This window comes from Panthera pardus, unplaced genomic scaffold, assembly GCF_024362965.1.
Source record: "Panthera pardus isolate Hobbes unplaced genomic scaffold, ASM2436296v1 HiC_scaffold_27, whole genome shotgun sequence".
NCBI classification, from domain to species: Eukaryota; Metazoa; Chordata; class Mammalia; order Carnivora; family Felidae; genus Panthera; species Panthera pardus.
The window spans coordinates 88,980,373-89,008,200 of NW_026526843.1; the positions used below are offsets into that span (position 1 = coordinate 88,980,373).

Sequence of the window (27,828 nt, forward strand, 5' to 3'; positions counted from 1 at the left end):
GACGCCAATCGGTTTTTCAATGAGCCCTAAATCAACCTTGGCACTCCAAATGTCTACCAGATAACCCACTAGATCCTATCAGGTGACTGGGTCCGGAATGGAGGTTCAGAGACCATTCTGCATTCAACTAATCCACTGATGTCAGGTAAATGAGATGGTCTGTTGAAAATTTAAGTGAGTATGGAGTAGAATTAAGAGTGAAAAAGGGAGCGCCTGGGTCCGACTTTGGCTCAGGTCATGATCTCATGGTTCGTGGGCTCGAGCCCCGCATCGGGCTCTGTGCTGGCAGCTCAGAGCCTGGAGCCTGTTTCAGATTCTGTGTCTCCCTCTCTCTCTGCCCCTCCCCTGTTCATGCTCTGTCTGTCTCAAGAATAAATAAACATTAAAAAAAAAAGTTAAATGTCGGGGTGCCTGGCCAGCCCAGTCAATAGAGCACACAATTCTTGATCTCAGGGTCATGAGTTCAAGTCTCATGTTGGGAATGGAGCCTATTAAAAAAAAAAAAAGGCAAAATGTCATCTTTGGTGCAACAAGGAAAACAGGAACCCTCAAATTATAAACCATGACTATACCTGCTAACACAATAAAACCAGGACTGAAACTGGACACACATCCACAGAAAACCTTAAGTCAGAATACAGACATGTATCACAGCACTAACAGGCCCACCTAATGATCCTTTGAAGAGGGGAAAGGAAATTAGGGATATGGTCATGTCCCCAGAGGATAGAGATAGCGTCAGTACTTCCTTCTTTTTATTGCCAAACAGCATTCCATTCCATGTATACACATTTTGTTTGTCCCTCCACCAGCTGATTGGCATTTGGGTGGTTTCTACTCTTGGGTTATTGTGAATGCTATGAACATTCGCATGCAAATAGTAAGTTGTCGGCTTGTTTTCGTTTTTCCTGGGTAGAATTCTCCTAGGAGTGAAATTGCTGAGTCATGTGGTAATTCTATGTTCAACACCTGTTTTGAGACATCTCCTCCTCTTAATGTGCTTATCTGTTTTATGGTGTTTTCTCCCATAATAAACATGTTTCCAGGTCATGATCTACTCTTCCACACTATGATTAAACATAGTGTCCGGTGTCAAAATAATCCTATTTCAAAATTATCCTGAAGAAAACTCGGCCAAGTTTTTCCCAAGGGGGAGGTGGGAATCAACAACGAAAATGAGGAAAGAAATGGAGAACAGTCACTATACAGGAAACCACATTAGAAACAGACTAAACATGTTGAAAAATAGATCAACTGAAATGAGGGCAAGATACGAAGCAAAGCAGGTTTCAACATATCCGGAATCGTGTTCAGTGAGAAGAGAAAAAAGCCTGAGATATTCCTAAAATGCAGTGAATGGAATTTCTGCTTTTCAGTGGGAAGGCAGGTAAGACCAGTGTCAACACCCAGATATCTTAGTTACTTCAAAGAGAAAGTCTGTGATCGGTCTAACTAGGTCACTTAGGAGCATAGGGGCAAGGGAAACAAGCCACCCGTCATAGAAAAAAAAAACAATTATATAGGTTCAAGCAGACACTGAACAATTTTCAAACATGGTTCCTAGAAGTCATTTTTGAAAAAAATTATGTGGTGTTGAAATTCAGCCAAGAGATGGTTAGAGCAAACCATTACCGAAACCAAACATTAATGACTGGGGGAGGCAGACAGTGACAATAGCATTTAAGTATATATTTAAACAAATCGCTTAAACTACAAAAATTAAAAAAAAAAACTACAAAAATTAACATAGTATGCAAATAAACCTGACTACTATAATCTTAATACTGCTAGACCAGAAATAATCTCAATTAAGAATTAGTTCCCCCAGATAGCTTGTGTTCACTTTTTTTTGTGTGTGTTTATTTTTGAAAGAGACAGAGTGCGAGTGGGAGAAGGCAGATAGGGAGACACAGAATCTGAAGCAGGCCCCAGGCTCTGAGCTGTCAGCACAGAGCCCGACGCAGGGCTGGAACTCACAAACCATGAGATCACAACCTGAGCCGAAGCTGGACGCTTAACTGAGCCACACAGGTGCCCGCACCCCTCTTTTATCAGTGACTTTGAACCACCCTTAGAATCCAATTTCACTCCATTAACTTTTCCATCTAGCTGTCCTAACATAACCTCTTTCCACACTTTTGAGAGTGCAAGTGGGGGAGCGGCAGAAAAAGAGGATCTGAAGCGGGCCCCGCACTTAGAGCAGCAAGCCTGATGTGGGGCTTGAACTCATGAAATGAGAGATCATGATCTGAGCCTAAGACAGTCAACCGACAGCCACCCAGGTGCCCCTCTTTCCACACTTTTGTCTAAACTCCTACTTCCCTTCCCTCTTTCCATTCTCCAAAACTAATATGGCATATTAGGCTTCAAAATTCTGCCCTATAAATTTAGGCTTGCTACTTTGAGATGACTCTGAACAATGATACCGATCCAGAATCAAGTATTTCTTTACAATAGCAAAAAGAAAAAAGAAAAAAAATTGTTCATCATACCGCAAAGAACTCAAAAAAGCTGTATCAAGTACTTTCCTTAGGTTTAATCATAGCCACCTACCAACATTTGACCATGTTTGACCCCAAAAACAGGAGTCCTTTCATATGGTTCAACCTAATTGCTTACAAAGTGTCTATTCAGTTCTGGTTCACATACCGTCTGTTAATTGGTAGCAGCTGCCCGCAGCAGTAATGGATGCCAGCAAAGAAACTGAAGGGGGTAAGGGGGTAGCCATGCCAGACATCTCTATCATCATAACCCCAAATACTTTTAAAAAGTAGGCTCCACTCCCTACATGAGGCCTGAACTCCCAACCCTGAGCCTGAGTCGCATGCTCTACCAACTGAGCCAGCCAGACACCCCACCCCACCCCCCACCACCAAATATTTTGGATCCCTTAGCATTCACCATCACTTAGATTACTAGTCCATTTGACTTTTACCCAACATTCTTCCACCGTCTAAATGTCCTTCAAATCAAGTGCTTCCAAGAACGAAAGATTCCCACCCATATTGAGTTGAAGTACAGATTTGCAATACAATGCAATACGTCCACGGAAGGACGTCCTAGATTTCCATTAGAGCAATCTTTTTTTTCACCTTCACCTTTTATTACAAATCCTTATGGCATCAGTCATTCTGTCTCCCAAGAGGCATCTCAAAATTAGCACTCGACAGCAAAACCAAAAAAATTACACCTTACAATTCTTCAGGCAAGAGCACAACTTTATTTTCACCTATAATAATAAACCACAATTGACAACAACAAAGGAGACTGTGCAGTTCAACTTTTTATTTTAATAAAATCAGAATATGCACAGCACATGCAGTGCTAGCATCTAAACTAATACAATAAGCAATTACTAAAGCTACAGTGACTTGAGGTTCAATCTTTACATTCAGCAAGTTTAAATCCATTCTTATGTGATTTTTGAAACCTTATTAACTGAAAACATTGCTTGCTGATAAAACTTGCTCAAATGCTATCGCTGAATGTACAAGTCACTGAATATGCCAATACAACAAAGATAACCACATGTTTGAGGATAGCAATGTGCCAGACATTCACTGAAAAAAAAAAAAAATACACACAACTAAACAAAACTCACGCAACAAACATCTGAGAATCTGGACACTTCTTATCAGTGTTTTGAAGTGTTTCATTAATATCTTAAGACAAGTGTATCAAAACCTTGGCATGATTTAATTTCAAGTCGCCAATTTTGTTTTTACTAACATCAGAAAGTTATGGCTACACTGCCAATGCCGGGTCTGCTTAATTTGACTTAAGAGTTTAATATGACTTAACATTAAAAGCTCACACTACCCCGAAATATATAATTTCACGCATACGGTGACATTCAACATTCAAGTGCCAGTGTTTTTGTACTGTCTTTTGGTCAAGTTTCTTTAAACTTTCAAAGAATCACTTTTAGGCTTACAAAAATAAATATTTGTCAAAATGTTCAATAAATATTACATAAAACTAGCAGCAAAAAGTATCTAGAAATCTGTCGTGTGCAAATAGTTTTCTTCCCAACTATTATTCCCGTGGTCCCAAATAAATTTTAGAATCTAGTCCCATCCCCTTCCTAGACAAGCTGCGTTCAACAATCTCCAAGAGACAAAATAAGATTGGAAGTTTAAGGACACGCACACAAGACATATATATAAAATTCTCTGAATGTGCAATAAAAGAAGTACTTTGTAAAAAGTTATGGGCAAAATGTACAAGGGCCTAAACCTAGACTAATTGAAATAGCACCATAACAAATGACCTCAATACTGTCAAGTGCACCTACTTAATAAAAGTTTTAGAACAAGGCACAATACACTTGAAAATCTATTGCACTTTAGGAAATTTTTGCCGTCTTCCTATGCCACTGTAAAAAGATTGAGCGTTTTGATCACCGCATTCTGGCCACAAAATTAGCACAGAATTCAGAGTGGCAGAGGCATTTTAGTGGTGGACAATGCTCATCTTTGGCCAGATTTAGCATAAACAGACTATAAATACAATGGAAACCTATGCAACTAAAACTGACTACAACTGCACTGTAGAGCAGAATTGACACCTTGTGCAGTTATGTACATATTTCCAACCTGTGTGATCTCAAAGATTTCAGTTTGTTACTCTTCTGGAGCCATTTTTACAAAGTCTATAGTAAGCCAGTTTAACATCTCAACGCAGCTTGAACAGAGTAATGTGAATCGGCATTTAAAATAAAGCCTGCTGCATTAATTCTTCCTGTTCATACCCTCTTGACCAAAAAACATCAACACTAGCATGCGTTATTAGACCAAAAATCACCCAGGGCCCCAATGAGGGCTGGTCATTGCTGTGGTCAGCCATTCTACCATTTCAATTTCATTTATGGCAGGCATTTAAAAAGTCTAAGTAGATGAATTCTCCTAAAAACCTATTTCAAGTTATCAGACCTTTAAACTTTCCCTGTAATAATATGCCCACATTTGGCTAGCTCATAATTAATGATCTGCCTAAACATTGAAAGAGGAATTGCTGTATTTACTTGCATTAACTTTGAAAACAGTGCTTTGAATGTATGCATGTATTCATACATCACCTCATCATGACTGGAATGGCTTGTTTAAAGACTATCAGGTTCTAAATACCTATCCAGGATAGAGTGAGCAAATCAGAACTTTAACTTAATACAGTTTGCCACATTAGAAACTAATTCCGTTAATATGCTTCAAGACGTTTGTTGTTTATTTTCCCCCAATCTGCAAGTATCAGAAAGCCCTAATGCAGGCTACCGCATAAGTTTTTTCCTTATAATATTTATGGATGAATCGATGATTCCTGTTAAGTTGTATCACACCTGTGTGCCAAGGTTTGATTTTAGCCCAAGTTCAGTAAATTTATTTTGTCAAAACAATTGATATCTTGAGCATTACTGAGCCAACAGGACATCAAAATAAAAAGTTGTCTAAAGTTAAAGGCACAGTACATTAACAAACAAATGATCCTCAGTCACAAAATTATAAATGCAGTTTGGGATGGGGGTTGGCGGGAGGGGAGTTAATCCAAACTACAGCAATGAAGTCTTCGAACCACCTTCTGAACAGGGCTGCTGATTGTTCCTTTCATCTTTTCATGTGACCTTGAGCTCCCTTAAAAAAAAAATTTCAGTGGAGAATCACAGCTGGTAATGTACTGCGAGTTCTTGAAGCTACACAAGGTATAGTCTGGCTAAGTTACATGTGGTTTCCATATTAGCTTGTTTGGCAGGGTGACCTGCTGTAAAGCAGGTTCAGTTACCCCACCAGTCAACCCCCTGGGAGTTATAATTTCCTCCGTATCCATCACTGTTGTAAAAGCCTCCGTAGCCACCTAATGAGAGATGTGAAAAAGAGAGAAATTAATTAAGTCATCCACTGTTAAATACAACCATTCCCCTCCTTAAGTACTTTGACATCAAATTATGAAAAGCAATCCATGGGGCCAAACTTCTCCAGTGTTTTTAACTATGCTTTGAAAAAAGAGGACTACAAGAAGAAGCTCTCCCCAAAGACAGGAGGTGAAAAATGAACATCACCTCCACCAAACCCTCTGCTGCTGCCGTGGCCGCCTCCTCCGCTGCGGCTGCTGCTGGCGCGGCTGCTGCTGAAGCTGGAACTGCTGGCCCCGCTGCTTTGTCGATAGTCTCGGGCACCGAAGCCTCCGCTGAATCTACTACTGCAACGACAGAATGTGCTGGTGGTTCGAAGGAAGAGGAGATCCCACCAGACAAGCCAGTTCTTGTTAAAACCTCCCGATGGTCAATTTCTGATTTTTCGATTCAAATGATTCCCCATCCAGCCCTGTTTTCCCTAATGCGATCTTAAAGACTGTAGCCCGTAAACGGCTGGCGTTAACTTTGTGACAACCCCTTCTCCAAATGATCCAGGCAACCGAAGAAAATAAAGCCTGTTCCACTAAGTACTTGAAAAGTTAACTTTGGACACAGCACCCACCCCATTCTTTATATGCCACCCGTATGCCTCACCTCTTAGACCGTCCACGACTGCTACCCTTGTAGTGGTGTTCGTAAGCCATGTTTTCTAACCAAGACGGCACTTCTTGTTTAGCTTCAACAAGAAGATCCAACAAATCCTTGGTAATATTTATGTTCCTCTCATTAAAGAATGAGGTGGCGAGGCCTAAACCAGTCCCAAAAAGTACATAAATTAAAGTCTTCCATAAGAGCACAGTATTCTTACTTTCCTACATAAAATAGTAAGTAGAACACTGAAAAGACCACAAGTCACTTCTATTGCTAAGATAGATTTTAACAGCATTCCTTAGTAACAGAGTTCTCAAATTAAGATCCTGAAAAGTTCTTTGCTACATCCCACTGAAAAAACCACCAGACCATCAATCTGAACACTTACCAAGGTTTCCTACACGTCCTGTACGGCCAATGCGATGTACGTACTCCTCAATATCACTTGGCAAGTCAAAATTGATAACATGTTTCACATTTGAAATGTCCAGTCCTCTTGCTGCTACCTAGAAAATAACTTTTGTTACACATGGCACACTTGAAGCCAAAGTTGAACAGCGGCAACTTGAAAATACACTTGTATTATACATACGGCTGTAGCCACTAGAATTGGGCTTTTTCCTGAGCGGAACTGGTGAAGAGCCTCTTCTCGGTCTCTCTGAGATCGGTCTCCGTGGATGCTGGTACAAGCATACCCTTCATGGTACAAGAAATCCTCCAGAGAATCTGCACCCTTTTTGGTCTCCACAAACACTAATGTCAGCGAATCCTTGCCTAATTGTGAAAAATTACCAGATATTTGTCTTTAATAGGGACTTAGTTCTCTTAACATTTAGTCAACATCTAAACAGAGACAAATAAATAGACTTTTAATGGGATGTTTTAAATGGGGAGGAAAAGCAATAAAGGTGATCCAAATGGATTCCCATTACCTGAGCCAGAGTGACACTAAAATTATTCGTAATTTTACCTGTTGCATTCAGAAGATCAAGCAAAAAGGACCGTTTGTCAGACTCTTCCACCCAAACAACTTTCTGTGTGATGTTCTCAGAGGTAGAGCCAACTCTTCCTACAGCCAAAAAGATATACTCATCCAAGAAATCACGAGCAAGCATCTGAAAAGAAAAAATTATCATCATCTACTGAGACCAACAAATTCCTCAGTAAATAAAACTTGCAGCATCACACAGTACCTGTATTTCCTTAGGGAAAGTAGCACTAAACATCATAGTGTGACGAACTCCCTTTGGAGGCATGGTATCTTGTTCAACTATTCTACGTATCTGAGGTTCAAACCCCATATCCAACATCCGATCAGCTTCATCTAACACCAAGTATCTGTCATAAAAATATTCAGTTTAGAATTTGAGAAGAAAAGATAGTTTTAGTACAGCTGTTTTCTATATACAATCATATATTCACTGATGGTTAAATTCCTCACACTGCAGATTTAACACACGTACACGAGACAAAGCACAGGACTTGTGCCACGAAACAAATCATTCACAAGCACACAGCAAAACTAGCTCTTACTACTTCTGACTCCGTCCCAGTCCAATCATTCTCAGCCTCTACTAAAAGGTCACCAATTTATCAACATTAAAACTACAATCAGCAGCTCATAAAAGAGGGCTAAAATGAATCACTTCTGGATCTTAAAATTTAAACAATGCTGGTAAGTACTACAAAATGAATGGCCAGTAATTTAAAAAATATTACATTTTATGCATTTAAAAATGAACATACTTGCAGAAGTCCAATCCAATCTTTCCTCTTTCCATCATATCTACTAGACGTCCTGGAGTAGCTACTAACAAGTGGCATCCACGCTCTAAGTCTCGAATCTGCTGACCAATATCAGCACCACCATAAACCACGCAAGGTCGAACTCTAGATCGGTATGAAAACTACAAGCAAAGAAATTTTTACAATTTCAAGGCCAACACTTTTTCATAGTCCTAAAACAGTTCAATAGAATCAACGAGAAAGCTAAAAATCCCTGAAATGTGTACTTACTTTTCTAGCTTCCTCATAGATCTGTACTGCCAATTCTCTGGTTGGTGCTAATACCAAGGAGATTGGGTACTGTTTGCGACGCCCATACCTTCCATTTTCCTAAAAAATAATTTAAAAGTTCAACTCTTAACATCCTCTTTTAAAGGTCCATTACGACATAATTCCCTTCTGTAGTTTACAGATTACACTTGAAAACTGTTTTTCATTAAATAATTTGGAATAAGTAGATGTGCCATTTAGAAAGTTCTCAACAGCTATCTACAAAGTTCTACAATAATGGTACATTTCGGGGAGCCTGGCAGGTTCAGTCAGTACAGTGTACAGCTCTTGATTTCAGGGTAGTGAGGTTAAGCCCCAAGTTGGCCATAAAACTTACTTAAAAGTATAAATGTCCCACATAACAAATATTTACCTTCATGGCCCTCAAAGCTTCGCCTGGACCATCTGAATAAATCTGACTCAAGATGGGCAAAAGAAATGCTGCAGTTTTTCCAGACCCTGTTTAAGAGAAAGCATATTCAGAGAAGGACTGCTTATTATTTTTGAATAAATATTGGTAGAGGACGGTTTTTTAACTGCCCTATTACTAATTAGTGGTTTTACTTTATACCCCAATAAATTTTCTAAAAACTAACAGCTAAGTTAAAAATACCAAGAAATGACTTCTTTGACCCATCTGTAACAGAAGTCAGCAAACTAAGGTCCTATGTATCTTTGTAAATAAAGCTTTATTGGAATACAACCACGCCCAATAATTTACACGGGATCTACAGGTGCTTTCACACTATGACAGCAGAAACGAGTAGATTGGCAACAGAGACTACGTGGCCCATAAAAACCAAAAATGTTTATTTTGCTTCCTTACAGAGAAAGTATACCAAACTCTGATCAATAACAATGTAGTGTTCACTTATTTGCGTTTGTAAAAAGAACAGAAATTTTCCCTCAAAAATGATGTCAATTTCAATTTGTAACACATATATACAGACATACTGTATATATTCTGGTGTACAAAGGATGAAATTTTCACTCTTCCATAAGGAAGCAAAGATATCAGATAATTATATTTATTTTTAATGGGGGGGGGCAGTTGCCACCCTCCTTCAAATTGGTCAAACTTACAGACACAGCAAAACTTGTGCTCAATTTAGAGGCTATAAACCATCCCCATTCCCAAAAGGTGGGAAGTGCTTCTTTACCATGAAGGTACCTTTCTTTCCCTTGGCCACATTCCTATGGATCACAGACTATTCTGATCTTACAATTCTTACTGATCTCACGATTTGGGAGTTCGAGCCCCACATCGAGCTCTGCACTGACAGTGAGGAGCCTGCTTAGGATTCTCTCTCTCCCTCTCTCTCCAACCCTCCCCTGTTCGTGTCCTCTCCTTCTCTAAATTAATAAATAAACTTAAAAAAAAAAAATGTTATAGTGCTAATTTCCCACCATTGCAATGACAATAATCTAACCCTGTTGCAACAGTTAACAGGCTGAGGGCTTTCTATAGGCCTCCCCAAGATGCCCTAATGGGAACACTAAAGATAACAAAATCCAAAGGTCTGTAAGACAAGAAATACCAGCCAACTACTCCATACCTGTATCAAAATATACCAGTTAGGCTATGTCTAGGACTCAAACTTCCCCATGAAACTTAGATATCCCATGTGGTTTTTTTGGTACTAGTTGTACAAGGGTAATCCCAATTAAGTTATTCTTTATAACTTTTTACTTTTATTAAGTAGACTTACCTGTTTGGGCACAAGCCATCAAGTCTCTTTTCTCTTTGATAATAGGAATAGCATGCTTTTGTACTGGAGTTGGGCGAGTATAACGAGTAAGCTCAATGTTTCCCATAATAATTTCTCCCATCTCAACATCACTGAACTGTCAAGAAATTCAATGGGGTTAAATTGCTAGAAATGCTATCCTGGAGCCATTTTTGTTTTACACTAATACAATAACAGGGAGGAAAAACCCTAACACCTGATTTGTACTTTATAGCTGCTTTAAATAAAACTACATTATATTTTGAAGAAAACCAGTCCTCCAGGCTTAATCTACACTGAAGAAGTCTGGGGTCCTCCTACATTTGACGCATTTTCTATTTCTAATTATTAGTAATGGTGACACTTAACATTCCACAAATCAATCAGGCAGGTTTTTAATGTAACTAAAGAATTATTCAAGTAGGTATGATCTATATTTGCTTTTTGAAAGCCCACCTTATTTTGATGTGCTGTGAGAAGATTTACACTTCTTAAAAAGTCAAGCAAAAATACTTACACTTTCAATGTGTGGAGGACAGTTGTTGCCTGTTGCCTCAACTGGAATGTCATCATATTTCTCAAAGTTAATCCCAGTGTTTCCTCCAGAAAAGAGTTCCCTGAAATCAAGATTGGTTAAGTTTATTTGTTATATTAGCTAATGAGGCTTTATTACAATTAACATACGTTTCAAAAACTTACTGTTCCAAGCGTTCACTTGGTGGGAGTGGTTTTGACCAATCATCTTCATCTGATTTGTCACACCAGCGACTATTTCCACCACGTTCAAATTTGCCAAAGCCACTTCTGTCACCACGGCTGCCAATGCCGTCATAGTCACTCCGTCCACGATCATCAAACCTGAACAGCATAAGAAACTAATCAGAATCATTTAACCATTATCAGATTACTGTCACTACTCTAGAACCGTACCTGGAGAGAAGCTGAATGACTCATCACGGCTCACTTTTATTTGACAAATAAGGTCCTCTAATCACATCAAATGTACCATTTACATAGCTTTACTTTCTAAAGGAAGTATCCTTGATTTCTATAAAATTATACAGCCTACACAGGCCTCATACACGCTGAAATTAAGAACCAAGTCTTAAATATTTGGTATCAGCACATAACTTGTACTTTCATTTAAAGTTCTCATCCAAATACATTTTAGTGGTAGGAAAAATAGCACTCCAAATATCAATTGTCCCAGTCACAACTAGGATGTCATTTAAAAGGACAATCAATTCACCTGTGTGACAGACTGTGGATAAAAGGTAGAAAATAATCCTTACCTGAATTAAGATGTTTTTAGTTTTAGGCCTGTTTGCGAAAAATCAGGACACACAGGACTAACCACAGCTATTAGGTGCATGAGGTCAGTTCACCACTTGTGTAATCAAAGATATAAGGTGTTTAAAATTGTCATAAAGAATACCCACAAAAATCTCAACCAAATTAGGCCATTCACTAAATAAACTTACTGCTTTAAATATAAATAAAGCTAGATTAATTACAAAAATAACTGATTTCATTATGTCCAGGGGCATGTTCTTATTCACCTCTAATTTCTATGGAACAAATTCAACTTAGTTCTAAGACCTCTTACAGCTAAGAAAACACGATTACACAGATATAATGCTTATTAACACATCCAAATAGGGGGTCTGTTAAGGGGGGAAAAAAAGCATCATGCTTCATAGTAAGAGTACAAGAACAAGCATTTACCAAAATAAAGACCAATTCCTAAATTTCATATACACAAGGTGAAAAGATCAATAAAAATCACATACCTTCCCCTTGATCCACTTCCACGATCACTAAAGAAACTAGACTTCCCTCGTGAATCGCTACGAGATCCAAAACTGCTGTATGCATCCTTATCTTTACTAGAACTCCACCCTGAACTGTCTTTATCGTAGAATCCTTCAATAAAAAAAAGCAAACCCATTTTATTGTATTAAATAGAAATTTACAATACCTAGGTTTCTGAATTTGAAGCCCTCCACTAATTTTATCTTATCTCTGTGAACTAAAAGGACAGTGGAAATATTCCTATCATGGTACTAGAAGAGAACCAAGATTTAGAGCTGGTTTACAATGGCACACAGAATTTTTTAGATTTTCTCCACTGGAAAATACTGTGCACTAAACCAAGCAACTTAACAGTCTAAAAATGTTCTAAATGAATACCACCTCTAAAAAGGTCAATAGCTTTGCCTATAAACAATGATTATGGTATAGTTATATGACCACCACAATTAAATCCATTCGTTTTATAGGCATGAACAAGTTTACTGGGAAACAGTTATTGTTTCAGTGTTTCTCAGAGGTGATATTTAAGACATTCCTAAAGGTGTCAGATTACCTGATTTAATACATTATTTTCCAATTTCAATAGTAAAAAGTAGTACAATGCTCCATTCGCATGAAAATACAGACAAGAATCAGGAATACGAGGAAAATCTTCATCCCTACACTGTTAGTGTGGACAGATTCCTAGGGTACAAACTATAAACATTTAGTAAGAGGGAATGAGAAAGGTGTAAATTAGCCCAAGAGGTAGAGGGTTTAAAGACGAATAAATTAAACAGATTAAACGTTTAGAAGTTAAGTTACTTTCCTTCAGCCTTAAGCCTCTACCATTAGCCGCCAGCCAGGTGATCAACACCTCAGCAAGCAATAGAGTCGAATTAGATTTCTAACAGCCCTTTCAGTTCGGAAAGGTCTGTGATACTGCCCCTTCCCTTTGATCTGTCACTGCAATGAAGAGGGAAAAGCACTAAATATACATGGGGGCCAGTTTCAGCTAGAACACTAGAATGAGAACCCATGACAATAAAGACAAACTCTGCAGGTAACTAAGAAAAATGATATGATAGTTACGAAATTATAATACAGATTTTATATACATGTATTGCCAGGGACAGTGAAGCTAATATATATAGACTGCATATGCACATGGAGGAATGATAGCAAATCACATGCTCCTGTGGACTTCTGCACCCTTCCAATTCTGCCTTCTTTATCTTCCTTCTTCTTGACCTTTAAATAGTTTTCCAAACCTTCACTTTTCCTCCAAATCTCAGATCACCTATTTCACAGAATATACAGCACCCAAACAATTGTCCCATAATGAGGTATCCACTAGTTATCACATTACAAACACAACCAGAAAAGACCAGGCGTTGTGATACATTTTAGACAAAACTTTTCAAATGAAGCACTTAAGGGCAAGGAGATGAAACCAGAGAATCACTCCCAACTTACTGGGAGCATGCCCAATGCTATAATCTGTTACCTAATCTGCAATAACACATCTTTCTTTTGACAGCTCTGCAAAACAGAAATAACTGGGTTATTACTGTGCAGTTTGGTTTACACAGTAGGACACCCACTCACCTTTTTCAAACTGAAATCATGATATCAATGATTACAGATTACAAAGTACAACACTAGTAAACTGTACAAAACCATGCCCTTGGCCAGAGGAATCTGACATAGGAAATAGAGAATTTTCCACTGTGTGACTTTAGAGGAGTTTTTTCAGAGTAAGTCCTAATAATTTGAACCAATTCTGACAGAGGCACAGGAGAGCACAATGTTCACAGACTTCCCAAAGTGCCTCATTTTTCCCTAGGCTCTGACTTCTAAACAACAAGAATTAGGTCTACCAAGTTGCTCAAAAGACTTACCTTTAGTAGCTTCTCTGTTCCTTAAGTGAGGAGGAATATAGCGTCCTTCTAAAAGAAAGAATATAAAATTAAATGCCAAAACTTAAAGCTTTTTACCAAAATTTGCACTATTAAAAAAACGGTCCTGGGGGCACCTGAGTGGCTCAGTTGGTTATGTATCCAACTCTTGGTTTCCGCTGAGGTCATGACCTCATGGTTCATGGGTACAAGCCTTGTGTCGGGCTCTGCACTCATGGTGCAGAGCCTGTTTGGGATTGTCTCTCTCTCTCTGCCCCTCCCCTCCTCACACTTTCTCTAAATAAAGAAATAAAGCTTTTTTAAAAAATGTAAAAAAAGGTCCTAGAAAAAAAATTTAATATCTAGCCCACCAGTCTGACTTACTTGGAAATGGGGGAGGGGGATGAGTCTACTTTTATTTTAAATGGGTTATTGCCTTTTAAGAACTTTAAAAGGGGAGGGGAGGAGGAAAAAAGTTTGGTAAATAAAAATTTGACTTGGAACCTAATCATTGAAATCCACAAATATAACTTGCTACTAGTGGTTAATACAACACAATTTTTTTAAAGGCCTGCTACTATTTGAGAACTGTCAGCAATAGTTACAAGGAAAGTATAACTGTAACAACCTAAAACTGCTATGTAATAAATCCTGCAATTAGCCACTAAGAGGCTTTTTTGTTTCTAACCTGGTAAGTTGCGATGGGGAAATGATTTCAAGGAATTGAGAGTTTTAATTTGGGGCTTGCCAGAGTCTACAGTCAACTGCTGTTGCTTACAGAAGTCTGCAGGCAAGAAATACAGCCTAGATAATGGATGAGAAGCAAAAGCAAATAATGTATATCCACCAAGTAAAAGAAAGTCAACCTGCTTTATTACTAATAAATCTGCAATTTAACTGTCTCTTCCACTTTTGGGTTGAACTAAATATTAAAGATCTCTATTAGGATGATCAACTCGTAACAGATCTTTAGCATGACAAAGTCAAATCTAAAAAATACCAAGCAACTTTGTGCCCAAAGAGGCCTTTCTTCCCTAAAAATGAGGTCACATCCTTTACCACGTAACACAATGAAAAAACGCTTTCAGACCCTACAGCCTGTACCCATTTGCCCCCTCCCTCTTTTTTTGGTGGGAGTTAATAGGAAGAGATCGATCCTGAAGGGACCCAAAGCAGGTCTACTGCCAAATAATAAATCCCTACACCTTAATACTAATCTCTAACAAGTTTCAAACAAAACAAAACAACTCTCTGAAAAAATAAAATGAAATAAAACTTTTGTATCTAACTTCTTTCCCAGACAATGATACAATTCAGCATTTAAAATCCTAACCACCACTTCAAGATCCGGTATAGCTTTGTTCTATCAGTAAGTCTCATGTTCCTCACAGGAAAGGGTTAGCTATAGCTGATGAACAAGAATGTTCCCTTTATTGGGGCTCAGTCAGTTAAGCGTCCAACTCCGGCTCGGGAGTTGAGCCCCACATCCGGCTCTGTGCTGACAGTGAGGAGCCTGCTAGGGATTGATTCTAGCTCTCTCTCTGCCCCTCCCCCACTTGTGCTTTTCTCTCTCAAAATAAACTTAAAAAAAAAAAGAATGTTTCTTTTATTGAATTTAATTCTGGGAGATTCACTCTAATAGGGATAAACACATGCCCACTACCTCTAAGCGGGGTCAAGATTCATAATGGACATAATCAAATTCTTCCAAAGGTAATGTGTGTTGTATCAAGTTCTTTTTAATGATTATTTTTATTCAGAAAATGAGTCCCTTTTATTATTACCCAAAGGCCACAATGCTTTAAGAGTGATCACTAAGTACACTACATAATTTTACTTAACACTGACTACATAGTAACTCTACACAGTAAAAACTGGAAGGGAAACTCTTAAGCTTTAAAATAAGTCCAAAAGGGGCGCCTGGGTGGCGCAGTCGGTTGAGCGTCCGACTTCAGCCAGGTCACGATCTCGCGGTCTGTGGGTTCGAGCCCCGCGTCGGGCTCTGGGCTGATGGCTCGGAGCCTGGAGCCTGTTTCCGATTCTGTGTCTCCCTCTCTCTCTGCCCCTCCCCCGTTCATGCTCTGTCTCTCTCTGTCCCAAAAATAAATAAAAAATTTAAAAAAAAAAAAAAAAAAAAATAAGTCCAATGGAACATTAAGTTATTAAAGCTCTAATATTCAAGTAATCCATAAAATGATTTACTTACTGCTTGCTGTACTTCCTCCACTCTGATTATCTGAAGAGTTCAGGTCTAGGCCAGCAAACTAGGAGAAGAGAGTTAAATGGTTAGCTGCCCGTGTGCTGAAATATTATGAAGAGAAAACTAGTCCTTCTCTGTAGCATTGACTAGCACTAGTTGCCCTGCCTGCTTCATGGAGCTGATGTGAAACTCTTAATAAGAGTGTTAACGAAGAATGCGTTTTGAAAACTGTAAAATTCTAAGCAAACAGAAAATAGCACAAACTGCTTATACTATGGAAAGCAGCACACTAACATGCTGGTGTTATCCAGTAGAAACTGGGTCAAAATTTAAGTGATTCAATTCAAAGTGAATTTTCCCTGTAACATTTTCTAAAGTAAAAGCTCCAAGAAATTAAAATTATTTTAAAATGTCAAATAGGAAAACGATTTATTTTTACTCCCATCATATTTGATAAATGTTCCTAATACCACCAACTTTCTACTTGGAATTACTTTGAACCTATAGAGCACACCTGAAAAACAGAACAAAATTTTAATTGACCATTTCTTAGTTTTTTATCCCTAAGTATTGCACAAGTATTTTTAATTAGGGTAGCACTCTGATGAACAACTCTGTGGGGGCACCTGGATGGTCATGATCTCAAGGTTCAAGCCCTGCATCGGACTGTGCACTGTGACAGTGCCGAGTTGGCTTGGGATTCTTTCTCCCCCTCTCTGCCCCTCCCACACTCTCTCTCAAAATAAACAAACAAACTTAAAAAAAAAAAAAAAAAAACCTCTGTGAAGTAGGTACCACCTATTTATTCTCCCATTTTTAAGATTGAGATTAAGCTCAGAAGACTTTGGACATAAATGGCACAACTGGCATTGAATGCTTTTAAACAGTAGGACACATTTCACTGTCTTTAATCTCGATTTCTACTCACCCCCTTACACTAGAAGCTCAAAGCCTCAACATTCCACAAAAAGCCCTGCTATGTTCATCACATTCTGTAGTGACCAGGAAGTACTTGCAAGCAATATCCGGGGGAAAAACTACACCTGTCAAAAAACTTTTAAGAAAGCCACAAAAGACATCACACAGTACTGATGCCACCTGTTTGCAAAAGTAGTATAAATCTTCTGTTAAAAGCTCAAAATTGATACTGTCAAATTGTAAGCACCATCAATGGAGTCACTGAAAATTGGAAGGAGATGCTAAATCTTAATAAAAAAAAGAAAGTAAGTACAAGACTTTTAGGCACCTCGCTTCCAAAATTTGCATTAGCAAAAACATGGCCATGCTTTCTGTTATTCAAGAGACTGATACTTTAAAGCACAAGAGGAACAAAAACTCTTTTTGCACTTGTTACAGTGTAAGTTTTGTTATTAATTTTACACTTGGCAACATGAACCATAAAGCAGGATACTGTAAACTGTTAGGATTACATTGTTGCAATTTTGTTTTCAATTTGCTTGCTGCTTAATTCTAACGAGTCTACATACTTTTTGAATTATATCACAAATTTAAATAAGACTCATTCCTGCCTATAATCTTTTTAAATTGGCACCACCTATATACAAAATGTTAAAAATGGGGATAGCCTGTGCTGTTGACAACAGATTTTCTATGTGCTTCATTCAACATATGACGTATCAGCAATTTGAAGGATTTAATACAATTCATTAATGGAAGAAAAAAACGCTCCATTTATTGACAAGGAACAAAAAACAGATCGTTAAATCTGCAAAAATATATTACACACGACTACGTTAAAAATCCATCAATTTGTGTCACTAAACTTCGTTTCAGGATTGTTCTGGAGTTTGGGGTAAGCAAAAGTTTACTTAAAGGTCTCCAAACATCCCACCGAAAAGCTTATCTGTAGCATGGTGCCTCTACTGCAGAAGGATCCAGACTTCCTGCCACCGAAGCCCATCCTCCGTTAATCTACCCCCAAACCCTTAGAAGAGGGGATTCCGGTTAAGATGACAGACCCAGAGCTCTAACCTATTTCACAATCTCACTCCACAGGCAGCAACAAGTCAACAACAAAACTGTTTATTTCCCCCAAGCTACATTCCGGGTATTTTTCCTGCGGCCGATTCCTGGATCAAACGTCACTAACACGGGAACAGTCATACAACCCGTGGTACCACCCAAAACAACGCGCGGCCCTCGGCTAAAGCGCCACTCACTATGTGGAGCAAGTAAGGAAAAGGGGCCACTCCAGGTCTCTAACCTCCCGGATGTCTCCCCGCCGCGTCCAATCTCTATCTAGAGCCCAGCGCTACCGCGCACGCAGAGACCCACTCCCCCCCCCCCCTTCCCCCCACTCCTCCCCGAATCTTCTGCGTCACAAAACTTTCCACTCCGGAAACGCGGCCTCAGCGGCCGCGGCACCCAGCGTGCGATGGCCCCTGCGGAAACCGGGCTCGAGCAAAAAGGCCTGCGGAAGGAAGCCCGGGAGAAACAAGATGTCCATTCCATCCTTCTTTCCAGCCCACGCCGGCCCGGGACCCGCTCTCTCCCGCTAGTGGGCCGCAGCGCCGCCCAGCCACCCAGCCCCACACAAAGAAGGCCGCCGCCATTACCCCCAGAGAAGGCCACCCCCCGCGCCGCCCCCTTCCACATTCCAGGGCTGCGTCCCTCCTGCTCACACGGGCGCACACACACCGCTGCTGCCGCGCGCGGACACACGCGCACGCACACACACACACACGAACGCCGCAGGGTCTCTGGGACAGGAATCCACGCTGCGAACGCAAAGAGAATCGAAAGCCCTCGAGGCCAAAAGGGTCCCCATTCGCGCACTGCCGCGCCACTCACCTCCCCCCCACCACCCATGGGTCACAAACCAGTCTAGGTTCGCGCGTGCGCGTCTCCGCGAGAGCGCGCGCACCCCCTCCCCCTCCGCCCGCCTGCGCACGCACACACAAAAGCCGCCATTGTGCTCGGCCCGGGGACAATACCGCGGGCCAAGCCGGGGCCCCGGCCCGAGCGATAGCCATAACCAGCATTCCTACCACCTCCCCGTTCCTCCATAGCCCCAAATCACTGACACTGGCCAGCCCGAAGTATGCAGGAGATGGGAACTAAGCGTGCCAGTTAGCGCTGCGCCATAAGCCAAGTTAGGTCCAGCAACCACCCCGGTAGGCTCCTTGCACCTCACCTGCTGGTCCAGCCCGAGCGCATTTTCCACCGCCACATGACTCATCCCTGAAGAGTACCGAGAACTCGGAGTCTTCCGCTGCTAAGCGAGTGTGTTTGGTTCACCGCGATGACCCTCTCACGGGAGAACTGCGGCTCTGGAACGCACGGCGCGGCCACCGATCTAATATACCCACTCGAAGGGCTCCTACGTCAGCACGTAAGACGTAGCCCCTCCCTCTCACACCCGAACCTCTCCTGCTGCTGTGACTTCTGCCTAGCTACTGCGCGTTCGTTCAGTCCAAACCTCGCGTGATTTCCTCAGCAGTCCCGTCCCTGGCTCTTCGTCCTACCTTGGAGCTCGGAGCGCCGAATGCTGCCCTAGTTCGCCTGAGCTTCAGTTCTCCTGTCCTCCGCTAATACCCTAGACTAAGTCTTTGAGTTCTTGAGATCTCGCGATAACTCGTCGTGTCCCCTTTTGCGCCTGCTAGGAGGTCTTAAGATTTAACCTAGGTTTCTTTCCCTTTTATCTCCTTATGCCCCTAGTTTTTGCTGTTCCTTTCAACTGCGCACTCGCTCATTCTCAGTCCTTGGACTTGGTGATGTCGGGAGATTTCTCCGAAGTAGTCAGCCCTCGTTCTTCCATGGGCGGCCTCCTTGAAATCGGGAGTTAGGCGAAAAAAAGCCCGAAGCCGGGAGGACGGCGGGTCACGTGGCCGCAGGTGTCGCTCTCGGTGGCCATTTTGTGGAGCAAACCTTGGCCTGAATTGAGTGCACGGAGTGCGGGGGGAGGAGGGGGGAGAGAGGACCTAAGGGGAAAGAGGGGCAAAGGAGGAGGGAAGAAGCGGAAAAGGGGGAGGAGGAGGAGGAGGAAGGAGGGCGGAATGGTGACCGGAGCTGTGGTCGGGATCTGGGGGACCTGTGCTGGTGGCGGGACACTTAACTGCGCGGTTGCCTAGGCAGCAGGGGCGCCGCCTAGGAACGCAATAGCCCCTTCTGATCCACCCTCCCGACGCGAGCGCGCTCCTCGCGCTCCACCCCCCCCCCCCCACCCGCGGTGAGGAAACAATGAGACAATCAAGCGCTGAACTTGAGCCGTCGCTAGCGTACCCTCTCGGGACCCCGAGTCCCCGGCCGTCCGTGGGAACAACGGCTACATTAACCCCTTAGTTTCCTCCCGCGGGGCGTTCAGCGGCTCAGGGCCAGTGGCCTCCAGTGCGCTGCTTCCCCCAAAGCTAGGGGACCCTGAGGCTTGCAAACGGCTTTCCTAGGGAGTGGGCACTGTCTGTGGCTGGGGTCAGTCAAGGCCTGCGGGAGGAAATGCTAAGGCGTTATCGGCTTGGGGTGGGGATGACCCTCAGGCCACTGCGGTGGATGAGGAATGGGAGGAAATGGGTTTCTGCCGTAGGAGGAACCCCTTCTTTAGCCCCCTCCGAAGCAAGCCACCCCTAGTCTTGCTTGAGTGCCACAGGCCCTTAAATAGAAGAAAATGTCTTGACTAGTAGATCCCTGGCTTTAAGTGAGAAGCCGCGTATACGTGGTTCTTTTAAACGCTGTTCCCCTCTCTTCTAACCCTCGGACTGACAAATAATACGCGGTTTTTTCACCATCCCTCAAAGGGTCTTCTGCCAGAATTCAAATAGCTCGGGCTCGTCACATACATTACCACATAACTTCTCTCCCTTTCCAATTTTTAAAGTTGAAACTGAAATTCTGACGAGATCGGGAGATAATATTAACACTTGTGTCCTGAGGCCAGTTGCTTAACTGCTTTGGGTCTCCGTTTCCTCATCTATATAAGGAGTTAGCTGGACTACATAACCCTGTAAAAGACTCAGTTCCTTTTTATGTCTACTGTTTGTTACCGCCCCCCCTTAACCGTGCCGAAATAACAAATCTTATCTAATATAACCTAAACCTAACAACACACAATTTCAAAAAACGTTATCTCACTGTAGAACAGAAACAAAACGATGGTAAACAATGCTCCCGCACAAGGACACTAACGTGATAGACACCTGCCCAGCATAGTCACAAATGCAAACTGAAAGTGTTTTCGCAACTCAAGTACCAGGAGCAACGTTGCGGTTGGTGCCCTGCTTTTCCAAAATGATGAACTCTGTTTGAAACAAAACAATACAATCTTTTCTCCATTGTTACGGTATTTACAATACTAGAGAATTCGGGGTGTATCGAAAACTGAGCAAAAATATTTTTGTTTATATGTAAAATAGTGTTCCAGGCTTTAAATCATGATGAACTAGTTTTTCACTTTCGATTCTTTGCAGTAGGGGACTGACCAGCATTGTAGAACAACTAGCATGCCTGGTCCCTGACTCTAACTGCCAGTAGCCATGCTAGTCATGGTGACAACCAAAAATGCAGATTTCCACAATGCCCCCTTGAGAACCATTAAGCTTAGTGATCATTAAGTCCCCTTTTGGCCCTGAAATTCGTGAATTCTCACGGAGAATTAGGTGTTTCTGTTTGGTTTGGCTTCAGCTTCCTTTTCATATAGACCAGGGTAAACGGATTCAAAAGGTAATGGTTCTGACAGTTCAAACTGCATCTAGCAACAATGGGATGGACTGATATCCCTGGTCCTGGACTTTCTTTTACTTTTCAGTACAGCCAACATACAGGGTACTGCCATGGGAATACTTAGAAAGAATTAAAATATACAGCAGTTTCCTATTTTCAATTAACCCCTGCTCATAGGCATACTCAGTTCAAACCACCAGGGTGTTTTGTTAATCGATATGTTATCACTGGAATATCAAATTGGAAAGGAAGCAGGGAAACATACAAAGCTTTGTCTCCAAACACATTCACTCTGAAAAAGAATGATGTGCGCACTTGAGGTAGCTAAATGAGCCAACTTTCATAGCACTCCAAAGGACTTTTGCACTAAGCAGTCATTTGCATATCTTCTCCACCCAGCCGTCATTTGCAAATTTCATTTGAAGTGACCTAAAAAGGGTTAGGAAAAGCTGAAACCAGGGAAACTTTTTTTGCATTCTCACTTGCTTACACTCCCAGACAATGTTAAGTTGATGGCCCATAATTGAGGCAAATATACGATTTGCACCACGCCCACCCCCCAATCCTTTGAGGCAGGTGAGCAGACAAAAGCCTAGAAACTGCGGATCCTGGAACCAGCAGTTCAGATTCCTGCTCTACTGCTTACAAACTGTGTGACTGGGGGCACTTACTTGACATCTCAGTACCTCAGTTTCCTTGTCTATCAAGTTAGAAGAAAAATAGTTTCTGTCTCGCAGCACCTGGACGGCTTAGCCGGAACAGCGTGCAACTCTTGATCTTGGGGTCATGGGTTTGAGCCCATGATTACTAAAATAAATAAATAAATAAATAAACTAAAAAAATCGTTTCTGTCTCAAAAGGTAGTTGGAATTCAAGGGCTAGTGCCTGAAAGTGCTTTGCAAGGAGTAAGAGATTAGTACGTGATAGATACATGTACATATACACTTGTCTTCCTCCCGATTGTCTCAAACCACCGCCCGCCCCCCCCCCTCCCAGCACACACCCAGCAGAGTGAGTTGCTCTGGCACAGGACTCCCGAAGCACCCACTGCTCAAGCCACTGTTACATTCACCGTGTTGTACTGCGGTTGTGTGTGAGCCCACGGAGGAGAGGGCACTTGTCACACCCCAGGACAGCCCAATAGTGATGATGAGTAAATAGTGCAAATGCCCGCCTTGGGCAAGTTAAGGGGTCTAAAACCATTATTTTGCTTCCGCAAATGGTTTTAAGTAAATTTCATCACTATTCTGTGAGACTGAGATAAACCGAAATCACATTGTCGTGATGCAAATAATGTGCCCAAGTAATTTAAAACCTTGCAGAAAAATAATCAGACTATTATGCAGCTTGAAGAAAAGCAGTAGGAAAAGGGATTCTAAGAGATAGAAACCTCAGAGCCTTTAGTGAACCTCATGATTACCAGTCATTTTCCTGCAAGGTCCAGAGGAAAGGTCTCCTGGGTCTAACTGACCCATACTCCCTTTAGTGTAGAATAAAGTTCAAGGAGGGCGGAACTCCCTTGTAATCAGAAGGATAATTACAGGTGTGGAGGTAAAAGCAATGCCCACTGAGTCTCCTTTTATGTTTTAAAGTGTAATAGCCTTTTTGAGTTTTTGTTTCGGGCTCCCAATAAAGCAGATCAGCTTCCAAAGCCAGGTAGTTTACAGTACAGTTAACCATTGAACTGCGCGGTCTATTTATTCTTTTTTTTTTTTTTTTTTTTTTTTTACAATACCGTAAATGTATTTTCTTTTCCTTGTGATTTTTTTTTAAAGTAAGCTCTACGGCCAACATGGGGCTTGACCTCACAACCCCGAGATCAGGAGTCGCATGCTCTACCGACTGAGCCAGCCAGACGCCCCTTCCTTATGATTTTCTTAATAACATTTTCTTTTCTCTAACTTACTTTATTGTAAAAATACAATATGTCGTACATATAACATATAAAATGTGTTAATCAACTGTTTATGCTATCAGAAAGGCTTCTGGTCAACAGTAAGCTATTAGTAGTTAAGTTTTGGGGGAGTCCGGAGTTACACAGGGATTTTCAACTGGTCGGGGTCAACTGTGATTAGGAAAATGTTACTGTGAAGGCTGATAAAAGTTCTAAAGGGAAAAGAGGAGTCTTAGTCTTTGAGATATTGCTGTACACCCTTATTCTCTAAGGGTGAGAGCCGATACATTCAAAACTGGGCATGTGTCAGACAATTATTTATCCCCAGATAGCAAATCTGGCCTGGAATCCGCTTTCCTCCCACAAAGATGTTAAGATGAAAAACAAAATTATATCGGAGGGATTCTTCTCTACCACTAACATTGCTAAAAATATTTTCAAACAGAAAAATCCAGTGTACCTCTGCCTTCATTCATGTAAAGCGACTAGGCGATACAAGGGATAAATAGGGAAGTTGTGGGTAGAGGCTCTGAACCAGAGGGAACAAGGGCAGTGAGACTGCCTTGCCTTGAGAGAGAAGGGGGGGACCCTGGGAAATACAACGAAAAGGGCCACATGCCTTCAAGATTCCATGCTGCATCTTAGGTGATGGCATTTTTAGCAGTTTCTCTCTCTCGAGCGCGGGTGATGCAGAACTTGGCCATAATCTCACAGCGGTCCTGTGTTGGACTTATAGACTCTGTGCTTCGTAACATGAATTAATTCTTTTCCCTACACCTTCCTACTTGGCGATTATTGCTGTCGTTATCTTACAGACCTTGGTTGCTACTAGGTTTAATCGTTTTTAAAGGTTTTTAGACCTTTTCAACTTTTGAATTTTTATTTCTTTAAAGACCTCTGGTTATGACTGTCAACGATATTGTGATTTAGAATAAAAAATAGATATTTGGTCTTCGACCCCCATTCCTGGCACAGAGCTCCTAAAACCCTTGGAATTTCCTGTGAGGAGAGTGAGCGATAAAGGGCTTTTGTTATGTTAACGAGGTGACATCTGGAAAGTGCCAAAGGAAGGGGGCTGGTTGGCGGCTCGGACATTTCAGTCCCACCCCACTGACGTGAGAGGGGGTGGGGAGCTGGAGGTTAAATTCAATCCCCAATGGCCAGTGATGTAATCGTGCCTACTTCATAAGCCTGCATAAACACCCAAGAAGACTGGTTTGGAGAGCCCGGTTTGTGAGCATATGGAGATGTGGGGGGATTGGAGGGCCTGGAAAGGGCATGGAGCTCCCTGCCCTTTCTCCCCTACCTTGCCCTATGTGTTTCTTCCATCTGGCTGTTCCGAGTTATCCTTTGATAATAAACCAGTGACCTATTAAGTGACATATTTCTCTGAGTTCTGTGAGTCGCTCTAGCAAATTAATCACACCGAAGGTGGGGGTTGTTGGAACCTCCAATCTATAGCTGATTAGTCAGAAGCACAGGTGATAATCTGGATTTATGGCATCCGAACTGGGGGAAGGGGGCAATCTTGTAGGACTGTGGGATCTGACGCTGTCTTCCAGGTAGATAGTGTCAGAAAGGATCTGAATGTAGGGCTCCCAGCTGTGTCACGGGATTCTTTGATGGTGTAAAAAAAAAAATACACATTGTAATTGGAGTCAGAATCCTACTGTCCAACCCACTGTACTCTATTAATGCAGAATTGTGTGCTTAGGCAGAACCCCGGACCCTTTTCTGCGAAGTTTTCCTTCATGTTGGCCATCCTAAGGTTATGAACCAAAAAGCAGGAAAGATTCCTCATGGAAATTCAGTTTAATTACAGTCTGTGAGTGTCACCACCCACACAGGGCAGATGAGCCCTCCTGGAATGTGGAGACCAGCAGGGAAAGTGCTTTGCAACTCTTTTCCTTTTTCTGGGAAGATGGGGCTGCATTTTCAACGGTCTGTTTTTCTGTGCCTGTTTAGAAGCATTGTTCTAAATTCTTCACATGTGTGGTTAGCTCATCGAATCCTCACAGCAGCCCTAGAAGGGAGGTACGTGCCCCCAACCCAGGATACAGACGGAGGGCCCAAGGACACGCTGTCATTCACAGGCGGGGGGGGGGGGGGGGGGGGGGGGGCGGGGGGGGGGAATGGGTGGACACCGCTGGGGATCAAGCCACGCCCATGAAGCCAAGGCCCCTCCTACACTTCAAACTCCGCAAGGTCTAAACAGGATTCCCCATTACCTCCCAAACAACTTGTGCCTCTGGTGTTTATCTCAGATAGTAGAATCATCATTTCTCCCACGCAGACTTAAAACCCCAGTGATATTTTGCACTCCATTTCTCTTCTGAGCGTACCTGCTGTCCATAAACAGACCCTTCCTCCTTCCCACCTTATGCCTCTCAAACTGGTCTCCTTGTCTCATTGCCTAGTTCAGGCTTTTATTTACTTTTACATCAGTAGTGAGCAATTTCTCGCGCGCGCGCGTGTCAGTTTAAAAACAATATACACGTTTATAAGAATTCTCCCTGATAGTTCAAGCTTTGCTCAAGCCTGCTCTTGATTATCCCAGAAACTTCCTCACTGCCCTTCCTGCCTCACTCTTTCCCCTCTGCCCAACCCTTTATACAGGTCAAGATTTTCTTCTTTTTTTTTTTTTTTTTAAGTTTTTAAATGTTTATTTATTTTTGAAAGAAAAAGAGCACACGCAAGTGGGGGAGGGGAAGAAAAAGACAGAGCACACGCAAGTGGGGGAGGGGAAGAGAGAGCAGGACAGAGGAACTGAAGCGGGCTCTGTGTTGAGAGCAGAGAGCCCGACGCAGGGCTCAAACTCACAATTCGCGAGATGATGGCCTGAGCCCAAGTCAGACACTTAACCCACAGAGCCACCCTGGCGCCCCGGCCCAAGGTTTTCTTAAAACAGTCCTACTGTGCCACTTCCCTGTTCAAAACACTTTGACACCTCCCCCCAGCTGACTGCATTCAAGGTCTGATCCCATTTTCTCCTGTCCCCCACCATTCCCCCACCCCTCTCGTCCACCTTGCCCCCTGTCACCACCCCCAGCACTATCGTGCTTTACGCTCCTCCACTGCACCGCTCATTATTCTTTGAACATACTCAGCACTAACCCTGCCTCTGATCCTTTGTTCACAGTGTTCCCTCCTCACAAAATCTACCCTGCAGATTTCAGACTGGCCAGCCCCACAGTCATGTGAGCCCATGTCTTAAAATCTAGTGGTTCTATTTCTCTGGAGAACCCTGACCAACATACTTTCTGCCTGCTTTGTGCTCTTACACCCTTTTCCCATTCCCAATGTTGTCTGTCTTCCGTAATATGCGATTGTACACAGCTCGCATTCAGCAAAGGCTAAGACAGTCTCTTCTCATCTGTGGATCTCCAAGGAGCCTAGCGCAGCTTAAAGGTCCTGCCCTACCCAGAAAAGAAATGCCCTGGAGCAGAGGCAGAAGAACTAGGGAAAGGGAGGTCTTGAATTGTGTCAAAGGAGAGAAAGCCAACCCGGAAAGCAAACACATACCAGGGATTATGAACTCAGATGCCTTGGGGCCAGATGGGTCATGTGGATGAAGGAAGTGCTGAACTGGAGGAGTGACCCGATCCATTATGTCCCTACAGGAATGCAGGTTTTTCAGGAGAAGCTGAATGGGGGTGCCTGGGTGGTTCAGGCAATTAAGCGTCTGACTCTTGGTTTCAGCTCAGGTCATGATTTTACAGCTTTGTGAGTTCGAACCCTGCAATCGGGCTCTGTGCTAATGGCACAGAACTTGCTCGGGATGCTCTCTCTCCCTCTCTCTCTCTGTCCCTCCCCTACTTGCACTGTCTCTGTCTCTCTCAAAATAAATAAATAAACTTACAAAAAAAAAAAAAAAAAGAAGCTGGACATCCAGGTTTTTACGTGAAATGTCCTGATTTTTTAACTGCTGACAGCTCATTCCTATTGTTTCTAGCCACTGAGTGTGGCTAGAAAGCTTCAGGACCATTGGTACTCTTCTAGTTTGTTAAGCTAGGTTGATGGGTACATGAGGGTTTGCTTTTCCTGTATTCGTGCCCCACAGATATATTGTAAATATCCTTTTATCCATATTC

At 42.1% G+C, this 27,828-nt stretch overlaps 1 protein-coding gene across 3 annotated transcripts; it reads right to left on the reverse strand.

Moving 5' to 3' along the window:
• Positions 1–3,270: 3,270 nt before the first annotated feature.
• Positions 3,271–19,477, reverse strand: DDX3X (DEAD-box helicase 3 X-linked). Of its 3 annotated transcripts, none has more exons than XM_019417304.2 (17): positions 19,325–19,477; positions 16,177–16,234; positions 13,974–14,021; positions 12,072–12,204; positions 10,981–11,139; positions 10,799–10,898; positions 10,264–10,399; positions 8,928–9,013; positions 8,516–8,614; positions 8,246–8,406; positions 7,693–7,837; positions 7,470–7,614; positions 7,092–7,273; positions 6,888–7,005; positions 6,503–6,656; positions 6,053–6,210; positions 3,271–5,847 (listed from the first exon to the last, which is right to left on the reverse strand). In XM_019417304.2, exons 1-17 carry the CDS (start codon positions 19,367–19,369, stop codon positions 5,768–5,770), a joined length of 2,007 nt encoding a protein of 668 aa, XP_019272849.1. In that variant the 5' UTR covers positions 19,370–19,477; the 3' UTR covers positions 3,271–5,767. The 3 variants fall into 3 exon arrangements, with proteins under 3 accessions (XP_019272849.1, XP_019272851.1, XP_019272850.1); XM_019417306.2 differs by having other exon boundaries at positions 6,053–6,189; positions 19,325–19,476; XM_019417305.2 differs by having other exon boundaries at positions 6,053–6,192; positions 19,325–19,475.
• Positions 19,478–27,828: the final 8,351 nt, after the last annotated feature.